Consider the following 18,078-nt stretch of genomic DNA (forward strand, 5'->3'; position numbering starts at 1 on the left):
TGAAAGTTGGGGTATTCCACCACACTTTCTTGCCAGAAAGGAACGGTTGCATCATCTGCTCCATATTTCACCCCACTCCTGGGGAAGTGGCCTGGTTTTCATGCCGCCATTTCTGGCTTTCAAAAGGAAGTTTCTTATGGGCTTATTATGTCCTTACGGGTGTAAATCAATTCATGTAGCCAAGTGTTGGGATGCTCTGTATCATATCCCATAGATAGCATTGGGAACTGCGGTCAGTGGGTCTTTGAAAGTTGCCTGTCTCTGAGATAGATGCATTTTCAGTAACTAACTGAAGCACATTCAGTAATTAACTGAAAATCATTAATGGACAAGAAAACGGCTGGAGGGAAAGCGTCAATCATTGATAGCTGTTAAAGACTGCAAGTGCCCAGGTTTTTTTTTTATGCCTTCCGAATGGGAGAGAATGTGTTTCTCTCCCACTTAGTGAACCATTGACAAAGAGGAGGCTAGATCTGGCATAGGCAAACTTGGGCCCTCCAGGTGTTATGGACTTAATAATAATAATAATAATAATAATAATAATAATAATACTTCCACTCTATTTCCCTGAGAACACATATATGGCAAACATTCAATGCTATTATACAATTAACAAGGAAAGACAATATAGAAACAGAGGTAAAGGATTTCCCCATCTTTTCCATTTCCAGCATCTTAAAGGCTGTGCTTGACTCTGGCTGCCGGGGAGGGGGGTGTTGTTACTCCATATTCCACGCTGAGGAGCTTTGTCATTCTTAGATGTCCTCGAATCACAGGCATGTCCTTATGGTCGCCTTTTATTATTTCCCCACTTTAAAGCAGTACCTATTTATCTGTTTTTGATCTGCTAGGTGGGCAGGGAGCTGGGGCTGATGACGGGTGCTCACCCCGACCTGGGCTTGAACTGCCAATCTTTTGATCAGCAGGATTTTCTGCAGCTTAGCAGTTTAGGTTGCTGTACTAAGCTCAGCTTAAGCGGCTGAGGGTGAAAAGGAAAGGATCTGAGGCTGTTAAAAATGGTGAGAGTTAGAGTCCAAAACACCTGGAGAGCCCAAGTTGGCCCATGCCTGGGCTAGATCATCATAACCTTTGTTATGATAGGAGTCAAAGGAGTGTGGAGTAAACCTGTTTGCAGTACTACATGTGAACTGGAAGAAATGTCTGATTCGGGGCTGGAATTCTAACCAGGTTTTGCTGAAGGAAGTTTGTATATTTCTGATGCCACAGTTTGGGTTTGTCTACTAATGGTTTGTCTACTAATGAATTCCCTGATCTGTTCAAAATATATCATATCACCTGGAATGTTTCTGTGACCTCATGGGTTATATGTGTTTCTTCTGGGCATGGATTCCTTCCTCTGTTCTAGGAGATTGGACTGAATCAAGCCATCCTTCCACAGATTAACCTAGCAGTACAAAGTAGGAATAGCAATGTAAAATGGATTGCATGCCGATTTTGAAAATGGACATCTACAGGGATGTTACAATCCAGCGAGAGAGAAATACCCTTTCCAGGTTTCACTTCATGTTCGGACTCTGTCGTTAAAGAAATGATCTTGCTTATTGATCTGGAATGGTTGATAGTGGTTATATAGCGGGAACGGTGAGGGTTGTCTCCAAATACATCTGGAGGCAAGTTGGGGAAATTGACTACAGAAGATGATAGAAGGCCGGTGTCAGCGTCAGGGTTTTGGAGACTGTCTTTTTTGGACTACGACTCCTAGAGTTTACCAACCAACCAGCACATCCATTCTGGCAGGTAAATTATGGGACTTGAAGTCCACCCCCTACTTTCCCAAGTTTGCAAGGAAGGCGTTTTGACCCTTTCATTGCCCAGAAGAGGCAGCGATAGCCATTTCCCATGGTACTGTGTATCATGAATGTTTGTTTCTCTGCTTTTCCTCCCGCTGTCCTCATGAAACACATCCCTTTACTAATAAAGCTCAAGCGGGTGCTGCATCTTCCCTTGGAACACTTCATTAAACAGGTTCCAAAGCAAGAACCTCCTTTAACCCTTTACAAGAAAAGTGAGTTGGAGGAATTAAAAAGCTGGATCAGAAATCAGTATCTTGACGCGAAGCCACGATAATGTAGGAAATGCTTTTATTTGGAGACATTGAGTTGAAAGCCCTTGGGTTTTGCATTAGGCTGGAATTCCCTTTAGTTAATCTGCGTGGGTGCCAGGAAAATAAATCTTTCTTGAGATCATATGGCACAAAAGCCACCTCACTGCCTTTCTTTCCAGGAGTCTGAATCTAACCTTGTTCTTGCCTGCTCACATTTCTGTGCGTCTATCTGTCTGTCTGTTTAATTCAATCTCCTGGTCACTGTTTTCACTAATAACAAATCTCCGATTGGACCGTGTGGCTTCCAGAAGTTTCTCTCAATGGAAAGGGATATGGAGCACATGCATGGCTCTCTAAGCCAAATGTTGAGATTTGACTGCAATTTTTGGGGGGGAAGAGGTCAACAATTCTAGTCCCAAGCATCAGAGAGAGCTGCCAGAGACCATTGGGACTGCGTTGATGCTTGCAAAAGTGCCAACCATGTCTAAGCTCCACTTGGAGACCTTATTAGCCTTCCATGCACCAAAAGCTGTCTTATGTCCGAGTGGCCAGGCTTCAACAAATGAAATCAACTTTATGTTTGAGAAGTGCAAAATTACTTGCCCAGAAGGGATTTTTTTTTAAAGTCTGAGGCCATGAATATTTTGGAGTAACAGAACCAAAGAGAATAATGGTCTCCCAGTAGATCCTCTGGCCACATGTGTCCAAGAATGAGGTGGGCACCTTGGTCAATTTTAGCCCATTGTGGAAGCGGGTGAAGATTGGTCCTCTGGTCTAACCGAGCTAGCTGTCCAACTCATTCTAGGACAAGGGTGGGTAGAGGAATCATAGAATCATAGAGTTGAAAGAGACCACATGGGCTGTCTAGTCCAACCCCCTGCTATGCAAAAGGCAGTGTGAATGCCCTTGATACAAACATGGAGTGGTTTTGCTGGTGTGGAAAGGACCAGAAGTTCATTCCTGGCTTCATCTCCCCTCCCATTTGTACTCCTTTACCCTCTCGGTTAGGAGCTCCTAGTGGTGCAGCGGCTTAAACCACTGAGCTGTTGAACTTGCTGACCAAAAGGTCAGCTGTTGAGATCCAGGGAGCGGGGTGAGCTTCCACTGTTGGCCCTAGCTTCTGCCAACCTAGCAGTTCAAAAACATGCAAATGTAAGTAGATCAATAGATACCGCTTCTGCAAGAAGGTAACAGCGCTCCATGCAGTCATGTCTGGCCATATGACTTTGGAGGTGTCTATAGACAACACCGGCTCTTCAGCTTAGAAATGGAGATGAGCAGCAACCCCTAGAGTTGGACACAACTAGACTTAATGCCAAAGGAAAACCTTTACCTTTACTCTCTCCATTGCTGTGGAGGAGGAGGAACCATCCAGGAAGACACTCCTCTTTGCTTTCATAACAGCAAAAAAAAAAAAAACAAACCAAAAAAACCAAAAAAAACCACTCCCCTCCTACTGATGGTGACCCAGGTTCCACAGGAACCAGTGTGCTGCGGCTACCATGTGCCACACCTTCCTGACCATTTAACCATCCAGCAGTGTCCTGCCTTTTGGTGACTTGATGTTGCTGGAACTGCTTTAGTTGGCTGAGATGCCAGGTTTTGGACATGGGACCATCTTTTCTGTGTCTCCTGGTGCAGAGAAAAAGGGGGGTATAAATAAACATAATAATAATAATAATAATAATAATAATAATAATAATAATAATATATTTTCTGTCCCTGAGCTACAGCCCCCTTTGGACCATCAGCTCATGCTTTGAGCAGGATCCATTTTCTCTAAGAGAAAGTTTATCCTTAGTCTAATTATAAAAAGATAATCCACAGTTCTGCTCTGCCCTGTTTCCATTCTCTTGTTGATCTTGCTGCATGAAGTTTGGGTCAATCTGGAATGGAGATGGCTAGCTGTTTCCAAGGGCGCCACACTGAGAGCAGAGCATTGTGTTTGAGTTATTTTGATGTGCTTCCAGTTGCTCAAGAAATGCTCGGAGGTGACATCCAAGTTGGGCCGCTTGTCAGAGAGTCCTCCTTGGAGAAAGAGGCACTCTCCAAACTGCTTCCCTGTACCACATTTGTTACCTACTAATCCAGGCCTGGGCAAACTTCAGTCCTGCCTCCAGAGGTTTTGGACGTCAACTCCCACAATTCCTAACAGCCTCAGGCCCCTTCTTTTTCCTCCTCAGCTGCTTAAGTGGCTGAGGAGGAAAAGGAAAGGACCTGAGGCTATTAGGAATTGTGGGAGTTGATGTCCAAAACCTCTGGAGGGCCAAAGTTTGCCCAGTTCTTCTCTAATCGCTTTGAGTCCTCTTCAGGGGAGATAAAGCAGAGTATACATAATAATAATAATAATAATAATAATAATAATAATAATAATAATCACCTTGAACTAAATTCTCTCTCCTTGACAGTTGTCTTGGCACCCTTTTAATTTCTCCAGAAAAAAGTGATTTTTCTGGTGTCATTATAGGCAACTGAGCCTAGGCTTTCAGCAAGAAGAGGCACCCAGGACAAGTATTGGCTCTGCTGGTCTTCTGCACTAGAAACAGGCAGTGACTCACTTCCTAATGATCTCTGATGGATGTTTGGGACTGACATTTCTTGGAATGACTTTATCTGGCTTTTATCCTTTAAAAAACCCACCAAAACCAAAAACCTCCTCTTGTTCCTAAAATTTATTTTCAAAAACGGGTTCCTTGCCAGAACGGATGCAGTTCATCAACTTTTGGAAGCCACAGGTGGAATCCAAGCTTGGCCTGATGTGTTCTGTTCTCTTTCCTTTAAAAAGAATGTCACTTGTGATTTTTCTAGCACCAACCCACTTGCCGCGAAACTGCACAGCATTATCACTGACGAGGCGTTTGAGTTTTACTGTACCCAGTGCCACAAACACATCAACCGCCTCGAGGATCTCTCTGCTCGCCTAAGCGATCTTGAAATGAATAGGTAACTGTTGGGAGCATGGCGCCGCTCTTTGAACGCATGATGATTTCTGTTCCTGGGAAAGGAAGGACTCTCATTTAGCTTGATACCTTTGGGCCAAGTGTGTGTACTGGCTTCTATTTAAGGCAAAGGCCAGTTTTGTCTTATGTGATTGGGCGGCTATTAGGGATGCTCTTGATTCACATGATAGCCTCTGTCTCGCTGACTCCGACACCTGGGGCAAATCTCACCCACTGGTGTTGAGGCTTTTATGAGCTCATTTTCTCAAGCAGTGCTTACACTGGTTTTCCTCACTTATGCGAAGTGGTTGCAGACCCTTCACTGTACATCGTGCATTTCATCAGTTCCTCCCACCTAAAGCCCAACTCCCTTTTCTTAGCACAAAGGTGGATAACTCTGGCCTTCCATGTGTGGCCAGATGCTGTTTCCACAATCACTCACCGTTGGTGATCTTTGCAGGAATGGCTGGGACTTGCAACCCAACAGCCCATGGAAGAACCACACATTCCTCACCTCTCACGTCATATCCACTATTTTCTTGCATGGGAGATGCCAACCCCACATTCATGAATGGGGGGAACCAAATGCTGCTTTCTCAATCGCAAGCATTTTCAGTGCCTGGCAATACAGTATATTAAAAGAGTTAACCCTTCAACTTCAGAAGTGGACATTTTGGAGAGCAAGGGGTGTCAGCATTGCTTGTGAAAATCCATTTCAAACCCTTCAGAAATGGCAACTATTCTTGGCAATACTAAAGATCATAGCAAGAACATTTGTCATGAGAATCCTTCCTTTTGGATGCATGCATTTTCTTCCTTTACAAGAAACCCTCTTTGCGTGTTTTACTGTTGTGTACACAACCCGATACCTCAATGCCCACTTTGTGGCTTTCTTTCTTTGAGTGCCAGTCTGGCGAGGTTAGCAAAGGATGAAGAGGCTGCCAGCTGGTAAGAGATGAGGATTCAGGAGAGGAAAGGAGAGCTTTAGGACTTGGATATTAAGGAGGAGAGAGCCACTTGCTCAGTATTGTGTGGTCACTTGTGGGTAGTGACTAGAGGAACATGTGGTCCTCCTAAATCTGGTAAATTTTCACAAGGAAAAGATTGTATGAACATGTGTTATATATAGCTTGCTTTTGCTTGCTGCAACGTGAGTGCCTTAGAAAATGCACACAAAATGGTAAGTTACTTGTGAAGCAGCATTGCACCTTCAAAATGTAAAGGTAACCTTTCAAGCCATGCAAGGTTCAGAAATAATGGGTTCCTCAGAGCTAATCTGTATGTTCAGAGACTTCTAGGTGGAGACAAATAGCAGACTAAAGGTCTTCAAGCTTCATGTAACTTGACACAAACAGACGATCTCTCAGACACAACAAATACCCTATGATTAGACAGCTGTTCATATGTTGAAGGCAAATTGTTCATTAACTTTGAGCAGGGACAAAGAGAAGTATGATAATTATCAGTGTAGAGAAATGCAAGGTAATAAGAAAAAAAGAAGAGCAAGAGACTGCTTCCACAAGATCTGAGAAATCAAAAGCAAATTTAAACCAAGAATAGGATGGTCTACAAGCAGCAGAAGAACATATTACACCAAGTCAAATAAAAAGAGGATGCAAATGATATGCTGAAGAACTGTATGAAGGAAATGAAAGGCATGGCTCCCTTGGAAAAAAATTAATGCTTGATTACATGGGAGCACTGAGGAAATGGGAAGACCACACTGTAGATGGTGGGACTCCATGAAGGAAGCTGAGACTCTGAGTTTGCTGTTGAGGATAAAGGACTTTGAGAGCTCTCTTTCATAGAGTCATCAAACTCAACTTGATAGCACTTTACAACAAACAAATAAATACACTTCTTTAGGAAGCTATTTCTATACTGGGGGGAAAATAAATGTCTGAATGAAGACAGACTCCCCAATAGTTAGTCGCTTCTCAAATGCAACTTCTATCCCATTGGGAGTGTGTATGGAAAAGACAGGAATAAACTGGGTTCTCTGGAGCCATCGTAGAGAAGACCTTTCCAATCAGAGTGTATATTTCCCACCATTGCTGGAATTGCCCCCTTCTTCCCAACTCCCATCCTGTCTGTTTTTTTTCCTTCCAAGGGTCAATTCACACAATATGCAGGGCAAAGATGTCTTGCTGCCTGTGATGCCTGCTGCCAGAGAACTGTAGTGAGTCCTGGATGCACATTCATCGTTGCATGAACCACAAGTGGCACAAACAGTGTATGGGGGTTGGTTGATGTTGCGTCTTGACATGTGCAAGCCTTACTTTCCTGTTGAAACAGAGATTGTGCATTCTGGCACAGATGGACCCTCCCTGTCCTGCTTGTGTCTCTCCGTAGTGTTCTGCAAACCACTATACGTGTATGTGTCAAAAGCATATGTTTGCACTGGGTTGCAGACCTGCTCATTCTCACATAGACACTCAGAGAACTTTACTTCTTGGTGTTAATGTGGAAGCCACAGATTGGTTTCTGATGATGAACAGCATGGCTTCCTATAATAAGTTATTGGGGGGGAGAGCAACAAGGGGTGGGGTGAATGTTACATTTCAAAAGCAATACAACAAACCTGAATTATGTGATTAGTAATGCTTTGAAGGTTACTCTCCAATTGTGTTTTTGAAAATGTTTCAACAAGATTTTTGTTTTGTTTTGTACCATGTTCTTATCACACCAAGTATTTTTTTTCTATCTAAAAGTACAGTATATCTACTGCCACCCCATATATATGAGACTAATATCTACAGTTTCATATATCCATATCTGACCAAATATGCCCTCTTTGGGCACTTCTAGGTTCTCTATGGCTCTTGTGTTCTTGTGCCTGAAGTCTTTCATTTCAATAGTGCACGCTAATGCCAATAGTGTTGTTGTTGTTGCTGCTGCTGTTGTTATTATTTTTCTCTCCAACAAGGAGACTCAAAGTGGCTTACATTAAAAGCCTTTCACTGCAGTTTAAAATCTACAAATACACAAACATTAGAAATAAAAATAAATAGTATTTTTTTAAAAAAAAATCCAGTTAAAATCCATTAAAAACATAACCAAAGCTTGCAATGTATCCCCCATGGATATGACTGTCATGCTATAATGAGAAGTGTTTTTTAAAAATATGAAATGGGGCATGAAGTGACTTCTGACATTGAAATGAGTAATTACAATGAATTATTTCTAAAATATTGTTATGAGGAACAGGTGCAGACGGCTTCTTACAAGTAATGCTTTGGTCTGTATGTGAAAGCATCGTTGTTCAGAGTGGTCCTGAAGGACTTCCAGAGAGATCAGGCATGGGCAAACTTCAGCCCTCCATGTGTTTTTGACTTCAACAACAATTCCTAACAGCCTCAGGCCCTTCATTTCCCCCCTCAGTTGCTTAAGTGGAAAAGAAAAGGGAAAAGGAAAAGGAAGGGGCCTGAGGTTGTAAGGAATTGTGGGAGTTGAAGTCCAAAACCTCTGGAGGGACGAAGTTTGCCCAGGCCTGAGATAAATGTTTGAAGCAATCTCGTTGTCTCAGGAGCCTTTTGCTGAAAGAAGACTCATCTGAAAGAAGAATCCTTTCTAGAATCCTCTCGGACTTTTGCTCTTGGATTCAGTCCCTTCTTCTCCTGTCTGTTATGGACATTTCCCTTCTCTGTCTGCATTTCTGCCCTTCTTCCTGTCTGCAGAGGCTTCTGCCCGAAAGGACTGTCCAGCTGCTGTCCAAATTTTTTGGCGAGGGGAAATTTGTAGGGGCCGGCCATTCATTCTTCGAACCATTGACATTAAATGCAAATGAACTATTTTATGAAATTTTGGAAATTTTCATTTCTTCACACAAAACACTAATAAATCTAAACAAGTTTTTTTATAAAAATCACTCTGCCTTTCCTCTTTGAAGAACACATAAAACGAAGAAAAAGTCCACCCGGGAGACTAAACATATCTAGGCTCATTTGAAACATTACATATTATTCACTATTAAACGCTCACCTTAACTTCTAAATTCAAAACATGTGAACAGGAAAACAACACTAACAGTTATCTTATTCCAGAGGGCCATATGAATCTGTGTATCTCTCGTTCTTTCGTTTTCAGTTAACTATCAAAAATTTAAAAATCAAAATACGTTATTTGATTTTGAATCGGATATTCAAAACAAAAAAGGCACGTTTTTCATTATTTCAATTTTAGACTTGGATCTAACATACGAAATGTAAAAATGGGTTGCTGGACCAAATTTGATTTAAATATTTAATCTATCAGGTTGACAAGACCTGGTTTGATTGTAAGTTGAAAAACAAAAGAACAAATGACACATGGATTGAAAAGACTCAATACATAACCAAAACTGTGGTTAATACCATCTTCTGGTAAGATAGAAAATAGCTTTTTGGAACATGTATATTTTATACTGTGGTCAACTGTGCTGGCGGGCTACATATTTTTTATTTACTGTATTTTTACCCCGCTCCATCTCAATCCCGAATGCGACTAAGAGCAGCTTCCAAATTGGCATTAATTCAATGTCACAATAAATGCAAACACACAAATATAATATACATTATACATTAAAATCAGTAAAAAAAATCATAAAAATCATAACATATCAATACATTAAAATAAACTATTGCTTTTATGATAGAGGCTGTGGGCCGGTGGAAATTCAGACATGGGCAATCAGGCCCCAGGCCAGACTTTGGACATGCCTGCCTTAGGCGTTCCCAGACAGGTCTGCAACCTTCTTTACCTTTTTATTGCGGGCGTTTTTTTTTTCCTGAAGCACATAGAACCCAGTTATGTTCTGAGTGTCCTGTGTATGTAGCAGGCTTTCAGTGCACTCTTGGGGCACAGAAACCACTGTCAGCATGAACAGCCAGGTGGGTTTGAATGGAGCACGAGCCGGTGTCCTGGGCCAAAGTCCCACCAAACTCCAGTTCTATTCTTAGCCAAGATATCTGTTTTCAGAACGGAGCCTGTGAACGGCAGCTCGGAGAGATGATCATTTGAGCTGTGAGCGGAGCCATTGACGTTTCTTCGGGCACTGCAGACTTCTGACCACTTGGTTCTGATATGAAACTGCTATTAAAACTGTGTGTGCGTGTGGCCTCTGCCCAGGTTTTGCTATGCAGAGTGCACACGTTGCATGCACGGGGCGTGCTGTGTTTTGCGGACTGGTTTTTTGTTTTGTTTTCTGTATGGTGCTGTTAACTGTAAAGGATATGGCCTTGCTGCTCTGTCTTCGCTTGCTTCCTGTTTCGCTGTTGCTCGTTGGTGTCAGTTTTCCCTGACTTAGTTTTCCTGTTTTCCTTCCACAGTCCAAATAAGAGGCTCTCGAGCAAGAAGGTAGCAAGGTACGCAAACGCTTCTTTCACTTCTCTCTTCCTTCTAAGGACTCTTGACAGCTTTCTGTGCACAGGTGCTCCTCTGTACTGAAGTGGTGGCTAGCTGTTTCTCTCTTGTGGCAGATGTAGTCCCTGCTCAGTCACTGCATAGGGCAGTTCTAGGCTTTCCTTTTGAGCATGGTTATCTTTTGCCGTATTGAATGGAGAACTCTGCTTTGAGGTGTCCCCCGCCTTAAATCACTTATTATTATTGTTGTTGTTGTTATTGTTATTGTTATATTTATTCCCCGCTTTATCTCTCCCAAAGGAGAATCAAAGTAGCTCACATAAAAAGTATGACCACACAGTTTAAAATATACTAATATGCAAAACATAACAGTATTAAAAATTCAAGTGATTTGAAGGTCTTCTATATTTGGAGGTGTGTCCTTGGCCTCACACACCTAGGAGATGGCTTTTTCCCATATCTCTTGTTCTGGACCCTGAAATGCCCTGTGGTATGCTTGGGGTTCAGTGATAGCATGGACACATTGGTTGGAAAGAATAAATGCAGAGCTTAAAAGTGTTGCCTTTTTTTGGACTACCAGATCCCAGAATGCCCCAGCCACTGGGATTCTGAGAGTTGCAGTCCAGAAAAAAACCAAAACAAAACCAACTTCCTAGGTTCTAAGTCAATGATTGAGGGATAGTGCTTTCCCTGGCTTTCCCTTCCTTTTATAAATATGGCAGCTTCAAGTTAGGTTGGTCTTCAGGACTCAGGATTAGCTTGGAGCACAAGTCTAGTACTGTGAAGTGTTGCCCAAATAGAAAAGGTAACATTTTCAAGCTCTGATATAGATAGTGAAATATCCCCCACCCCTTCCAACAGACCTCTGAACAAACCTCTGAGGATGCTTGCCCCAGGAAATAATGCTGCTGGAACATGGCCATACAGCCCGAAAGACTCACAGCAACCTGGTTCTAAAGTAGCTTTGAGATGCTACTTTAGAGAGTAGAAAAGAACTTCTAGATTGCCTTTCTAGTTGGATGCTCTCCTCTCAGAATGAAGAACTGAGTTTTACTGACAGAACTATACTACTTACACTGTCCTGAAATATTGCTCCTTGACTATAGAGAAACTTGATCATTTATCCTTTTATCAAAGTGGCTACAGGTACAGGCTAAATTGTTGTGCTTAGTGGCTACTTGCCGGCCATCTGATGGCTGCTTTTCTATCCTTAGCTCAACTGACCTTCAGTCCTCTGGGCCCTATTTTACAGTCTATCACAGGCATGTGCAAACTTAGGCCCTCCAGCTGTTTTGGCCTTCAACTCCCCCAATTCCTAACTGCCTCAGGCCCCTTTCTTTTCTTCTCCTTTTCCACTTAAGTGGCTGAGGGGGAAAAGGAAGGGACCTGAGGCTGTTAGGAATTGTGGGAGTTGAAGGCCAAAACAGCTGGAGGGCCAAAGTTTATCCATGACTGGCCTATCAGGCTGATGAAAACCAGAATTCCTTAGAGCACAGAGTCACCAGAAGGTGGCAGAATGGGATCTTGCTGTTTGGTGAGGTACGAGAAAGCAAGAGAGTGAGTTATAGACAAAATGATTTGAGTCAGCTTTACTACAGGATAGAAATTGTGCTGTTTTTTTAAAAAATAACTTTATTAAAAAGTTTTAAAAGTTATATTAAAGGTAAAAAAAATGAATCAAGAAAAAATATACAGAGCAGAAACACCAAAAAATTCCAAGAAAAAAAGAGAAAGAATAAAGAAAATTAAAAATTGATGACCTCTGATCTATCCTCACCTCGCCAAACAAAAACAACATAGGCTTCACCTTCCAGGCCTTCCAATGTGGACTCCTTTCTCAAACAAAACACCCCAAACCCTCAAATAATTCTTCAAAAGAGAACATTGGCAAATCCTTGGCAAATCCTTGGCAAAAGGTGAATAAAAAGTTTCCAGCCTTTCAAAAATGTTCTTTCTCCCACCCTAGACATTATTGCACAGGTATATAAACCCCACTTGCCTAGTTTCCAAAGGAGCTCTCACAACCTCTGAGGATACCTGCCAAAGATTTGGGCAAAATGTCAGGAAAGAATGCTTCTGGAACATCGCCATACAGCCCAGAAAACTCACAGCAACCCAATTTCTTGGCATGTTTACGTCAACCAGATATGGTAGAAAGATCCTACTTGCTTTTGACATTTCCAGCAAGTGTTGGAAACCTCTTTAGGCATCTGAGAAAGCTTTTCAGGTGTCATACACTATCGATGGGGCCATAGTGATGCAGTGGGTTAAACCGCTGAGCTTCTGAACTCAGGTCAATGGTTCGAATCTGCAGGACAGGTTGAGCTTCTGTCGTTAGCCCCAGCTTCTGCCAACCTAGCAGTTCAAAAACATGCAAATGTGAGTAGAGCAATAGGTACCGCTTTGGTGGGAAGGTAACGGCACTCCATGCAATCATGCCGACCACCCCCCAGATTTGGACTCGACTGGACTTAATGTAAAGGGGAAACCTTTACCTTTACACCATCGATGCATCATTTTGTGAAAATTCTCTTTTAAATCATAACACAACGTACATTTTAACCCTTTGTTCCACATTTTCTCCCATTGGTCCAATGTTATATTAGGCCCAACATTTTATGCCCATTTAGACTTGCATTCTTCAACTCACTCGTTTGCCATTTCCCAGGAAATGGTGCTGGTTTTTGAGAAGTTCAAGGAAGTATGCACTCAAAATCCTGGAAGGCATGCAGAGCCCACTTTCAAAGATGGAGAAGCTAAGGATTACAAAAAAAGAGATTCCACCTAAATCTCAAGGGAGAATATTGTTACGATTAGAGCAGAATACATAACCTCTCAAACAAGGCAGTTGTGGGAGATATTCAAACAAGGGCTAGACATCCACCTTTCAGAGATGGAGTAGGTTTTCAAATCCTTTCCAACTCAATGTTTTTGAGTGGCTGCACACTCTTGTGCACCCTTCCAAACATTTGATAGCATTCCTCGATTCGTTCTTCATTACAAATCTTACTCAGAGCTTCGGAAATCTACATACTCAATGGAGGGATTCTGCAAGCTGTCATTGAAAAACTAACTTGCCTCAGCTCCGACCCTATTATCATAGGTTTCCCAATAGTCATGACATTGGAAGAAGCACAAGAGATTTGCTAGTTGCCTGGGTTCACTGTCCCCTTTGTTAGCCAACCAGGTAACATCCTTAATCACCAAACCAAGTGTTTTCCAACCAAAGTATGAGTCAGCTTTTGGAGTGCAACTTCCATCTTCCTGTTCTGAGATGATGGCAGTATTGGTCTAGTAGGATGCTTAGTCCGGATCTATGCTTTCATATAATCCAGTTTCTGAATCCAGATTATCTACTTTGAACTGGATTATATGAGTCTACACTACCATCTAATCCAGTTCAAAGCTGATCATTTGATGTATTGTTGAAGGATTTTATGGCTGGAATCACTGGGTTGTTGTAGGTTTTTCAAGTTGTATGGCCATGTTCTAGAAGCATTCTCTCCTGACGTTTTGCCTGCAGGTATCCTTAGAGGTCTGAGAATGCCTGCCACAGATGCAGGCGAAACGTCAGGAGAGAATGCTTCTAGAACATGACCATACAGCCCAAAAATCCTACAGCAACCCTGATCATTTGGATTCAGAAACTGGATTTATACTCTATAGCAGTGTAGATCCAGCCTTGGAAATTGCCAAGTCAAGGAAGGCTCCTGTTTACCTGAAGACTGCCATTCACTCTTGGTAGTACCTTTGCTTCACTCCAGGAAAAAGGACCCTGATATCTTTCCCTTTGGGCAGAGACTTACACACCCTCTCTATGATAAACCCATTACTGGTTAACAGCTGATCAATGTCTGGCTTGAATGTTGTGCCATAAAACAACCACCTTTGGACTGCAAGAGTGGCAATTTCAAGAAGTCTTCAAAATGCCCGTGGTTTCCACAGGGAGGACCTTTTCTGCCCCCTTTGCCTTCTCCCAGTTTCCTTCCCAGCCCCCCCCCCCCCCCCCCATACACACACACACTGACGTTTATCACCCCAGAGTATCTTGCTATATCTTGCAGCCATGAAGCTCAAAAGCACATGAAGTGGCAGAAAAGTCAGATCACTATCTGTCCATATTCCAAAGAGCAAAAGGAAATGGTTTATAAGCATGAATGCCTGCCACTCACTGAGTGCTCTGTCATTCCATATCGGCACTGGAGTGTTTGCTTAGTTTAGAGGGCCACGAGAAGACAGTGGTGGGTGGACAGCCACCATAAGCTATGTGCAGTGAATATATGTATGTTTTGATGTATTTTTAAAAACTGCTTTGGGGTCAAAGTGGACTTTTGAAGTTAACCTTCTTCCTGAAAGATGGTGTTGCTGTGGAACCCGCTGCAGAAAAAAGAGATGAGCAGCATGGAAAGGCTAGCGCAAGTGTGACCCTGTTCTCCGTTCCAATGATTCTCCTGATGGCGATGTTTCTTTGCATGGGATTGCCCTCTCTCTGGATTGGCGCCTTCTCTCTCTGGATCGGACTGATCTCTGTCTTTTTTAGGCACCTGCACCAGACGGGGAGTCTCACCATCGATGCTATGGAGGAGCCTTTCCAGAACAACACCCAGTGCCTGGAGGAGGATATCACCGACAAGGTCAGCCCCTTGCATATGCAGAGAACAGACACATTCCTTATCAGGAATATGTTCTCTTGATCCCGCAGCTAGGACTTGTCCAAGCTTTGTGTCCCTTTAATAGGTAACCTTTCAATCTCATTGTTGCTGCTGCTGCTTTCCATTTTGGAGAAAAAAACAAAAGTTTGTGCCCCATTGACCCCAAATGCAGCCTTGATTTGGATTTGTTTGCTGATTGTCATTTCTGGGATTGTAAGGCTCCAGGATTGGGGATCCTTTAGCAGCAGGATTCTATGTCTTCAGAAATGTATAATCCACCTCTAAGTGGCAGATAGTACCAGTATTCTTGCTTCTCCGAGTGTGAAATTTTTGGAAAACGGAAATCTCTATAACCTTTTTTTGGACATTTTATGATCTTTGGAAAGGCATGGCCTTGTTAGAAGTCACAACCTTTCAAAAGATGATGCCATAACCTCTTAGTAAAAAACATGACTTGTTAGAGTCTTAACTTATTGGGAAAATGGCCTTCACCAGCATTCTCTCATATATAAAACCGCCTTGAGTCGCTGACAGGCTGAGAAAGGCAGCATACAAATACAGTAAATAATGTGTGTGTGTGTGCGCGTGTGCGTACACATACACATACACACACAGCAGTTTCAGAAGTGTTCTTTTTAGTTGCCCAAAAACATCTACTCTCCCTTAAAATATATTTGCCTTTAAACCATGCTCTCAAGAGACAAAAATAAGCAGACTTCTTTAAAAGTAACATAGTTGGTTTACTCACTTATTCAGCATACAGGGACTTTGCATATGAATCCACTTACAGATAGGATTTGAAGTAGTTTCTCTTTGTAGGTAACATAGGGCATCTTTCTTAGAATCAACTGCTGTCGAGGATGCCAGGCTCGACAGCAATACGTGTGAAAAAGATCTTGGAGTCCTTGTGGGGAATAAGTAAAAACATGAGCCAACAATGTCACACGGCAGTTAAAAAAGCCAATGAGATTTTGGCCTGTATCAACAGGAGTCTAGTGCCTTGATCCAGGGAAGTCATGCTACCCCTCTATTCTGCCTTGGTCAGACCACACCTGGAATCACACTGTTCAATTCTGGGCACTGCAATTGAAGGGAGATGTTGACTCTAAGCTGGAATGTGTCCAGAGGAGAGCGACTCAAAGGATCAAGGGTCTGGAGAACAAGCCCTGTGAGGACAGAGCGGCTTAAAGAGCTGGGCATGTTTAGCCTGCAGAAGAGAAGGCTGAGAGGAGACATGGTGAGGGCCATGTATCAAGATGTGAGACCAGGAATGTCACAGGGAGGAGGGAGCAAGCTTGTTTTCTGCGGCTCTGGAGATTAGGACGTGGAATAATGGCTTCAAACTACAGGAAAGGAGATTTCACCTGGACATGAGGAAGAATTTCCTAACTGTGAGGAGAGCTGTTCAGCAGTGGGACTCTCTGCCCCAGATTGTGATGTAGGCGCCTTCTTTGGAGGCTTTTAAAGAGGCTGGATGGCCATCTGTCAAGGGTGCTTTGAATGTGATTTCCCTGCTTCTTGGCAGAATGGGGTTGGACTGGACAGCCCATGATGTCTCTTCCAAATCGATGATTCTAGGGGAACTCCGCCATTAGTTCACCCTTCCCTATGCCATCCAAAGCTTTAGATAGATAGATAGATAGATAGATAGATAGATAGATAGATAGATAGATGGATGGATGGATGGATGGATGGGCGGGTGGATGGATGGATGGATGGATGGATGGATGGATGGATGGGTGGGCGGATGGATGGGCATGTGGGCGGCCAGGCAGCCAGGCAGCCAGGCTGGAGTTACACTTTAAAAATGTCCCTGTTCTGACTTACATACAAATTCAACTTAAGAAGAAGCCTACAGAACCTCTCTTGTCCATAACTTGGGGACTGCCTGTAGATGAGAGTGATCCTCCTCCATTTTGGCTGTTTCAATACTTGCACAAAGTGGAAAAACCCCATCTTTCCTCTGGCTTCCTGTAGGAAGGGGCTAGTGCAAGTATGGGCAAACTTGGGCCCTTCAGGTGTTTTGGATTTTAATTCCCACAATTCCTAACAGCCTCAGGTCCCTTCCTTTCCCTTTTCCCTTTCCTTTTCCACTTAATCAGCTGAGGGAGAAAAGGAAAGGCCCTGAGGTTGTTAAGAATGGTGGGAGTTGAAGTCCAAAACACCTGGAGGGGAGGGCCCAAGTTTACTCATGACTGGGCTAGTGGGTGTAAACTCTGTATAGCTGGAAAAGCCAAAGCAGTTCTTGAAGGAAGGGACACTTCTGATCATTCCTTTGACCTTCCCGTTGCATCCCTTGCCAGAATGAAAACAGCCTCCAAAATAAACAGCCAAAGCCTGATTGGGCTAATCAGGCTTAAAGCTCTATCCTTTAATAGCCCCTTTCCCTGTCTATGTAGCCAACCATCGGTAGCATGTTGAGAAATCTGAACGGATCCAGCTATGGAGGCAGCGAGACAAATTGTCTTGTTTTTTGCAGAGCAGGGCAAGTCATTTTCATTTTCTTGAAATATTCCTGATTTCAGAGACTTGAAGCTTGGCAGGAGGAATCTCTGCAGCTCTGATTGTCGTTGTTGTGAGACAGATGCAGGGAATGTGTGGCTCAGCAGCATCTCCCATAATCCTTAGGATGAGGATGGTGGAAGTTACAGTTTGAAAGGCCACATGTTTATCATTCCTATCCTGAAGTCTGGGTCTCGCCCATTTTGTGTGGGGTGATGTAAGCCGCTTTGAGTCTTCCTGCAGGAGAGATAAAGCGGGGTATAAATAAATATAATGATAATGATAATAATAATCCTCCAAAGGTTTTGGCCCTGTAAGTGCCCAGAGCCTTAAAATTCTGCTTTTTTCAAATAAGAACCTGAGCATTGACTTGAGTGGATTAGGAAGAACAGTATAATCTATTTTTAAATGTCGGCTGGAGCTGAGACCGGGGAGCAAAGAATGACATGCAACATTACACATGGGGCTACTGAAGTTTATATTTCAATGTTCTTTCTTTTTTATGCATTATTATTATTATTATTATTACTACTACTACTACTACTTAACATATAAATTGTAGACAACATTGAGCAACAAT

The 18,078-nt window shown here is 42.7% G+C and overlaps 1 protein-coding gene across 5 annotated transcripts in view; it reads left to right on the plus strand.

The window, feature by feature from the left end:
- RAB11FIP3 (RAB11 family interacting protein 3) overlaps positions 1 to 18,078 on the plus strand; it is a 112,778-nt gene that overhangs the window by 77,818 nt on the left and 16,882 nt on the right. For 2 of the 5 annotated variants that reach the window (XM_060786226.2, XM_067461200.1), the window contains 4 exons: positions 4,874 to 5,008; positions 7,115 to 7,183; positions 10,311 to 10,346; positions 14,885 to 14,978. In XM_060786226.2, coding sequence (XP_060642209.2) covers positions 4,874 to 5,008; positions 7,115 to 7,183; positions 10,311 to 10,346; positions 14,885 to 14,978 — 334 coding nt within the window. The remainder of the gene's footprint in view (positions 1 to 4,873; positions 5,009 to 7,114; positions 7,184 to 10,310; positions 10,347 to 14,884; positions 14,979 to 18,078) is intronic. The other 3 variants (XM_060786227.2, XM_060786228.2, XM_060786229.2) reach the window with 3 other exon arrangements.

The sequence above is a fragment of the Anolis sagrei genome, chromosome X (assembly GCF_037176765.1).
Source record: "Anolis sagrei isolate rAnoSag1 chromosome X, rAnoSag1.mat, whole genome shotgun sequence".
In the NCBI taxonomy this organism is placed as follows: domain Eukaryota; kingdom Metazoa; phylum Chordata; class Lepidosauria; order Squamata; family Dactyloidae; genus Anolis; species Anolis sagrei.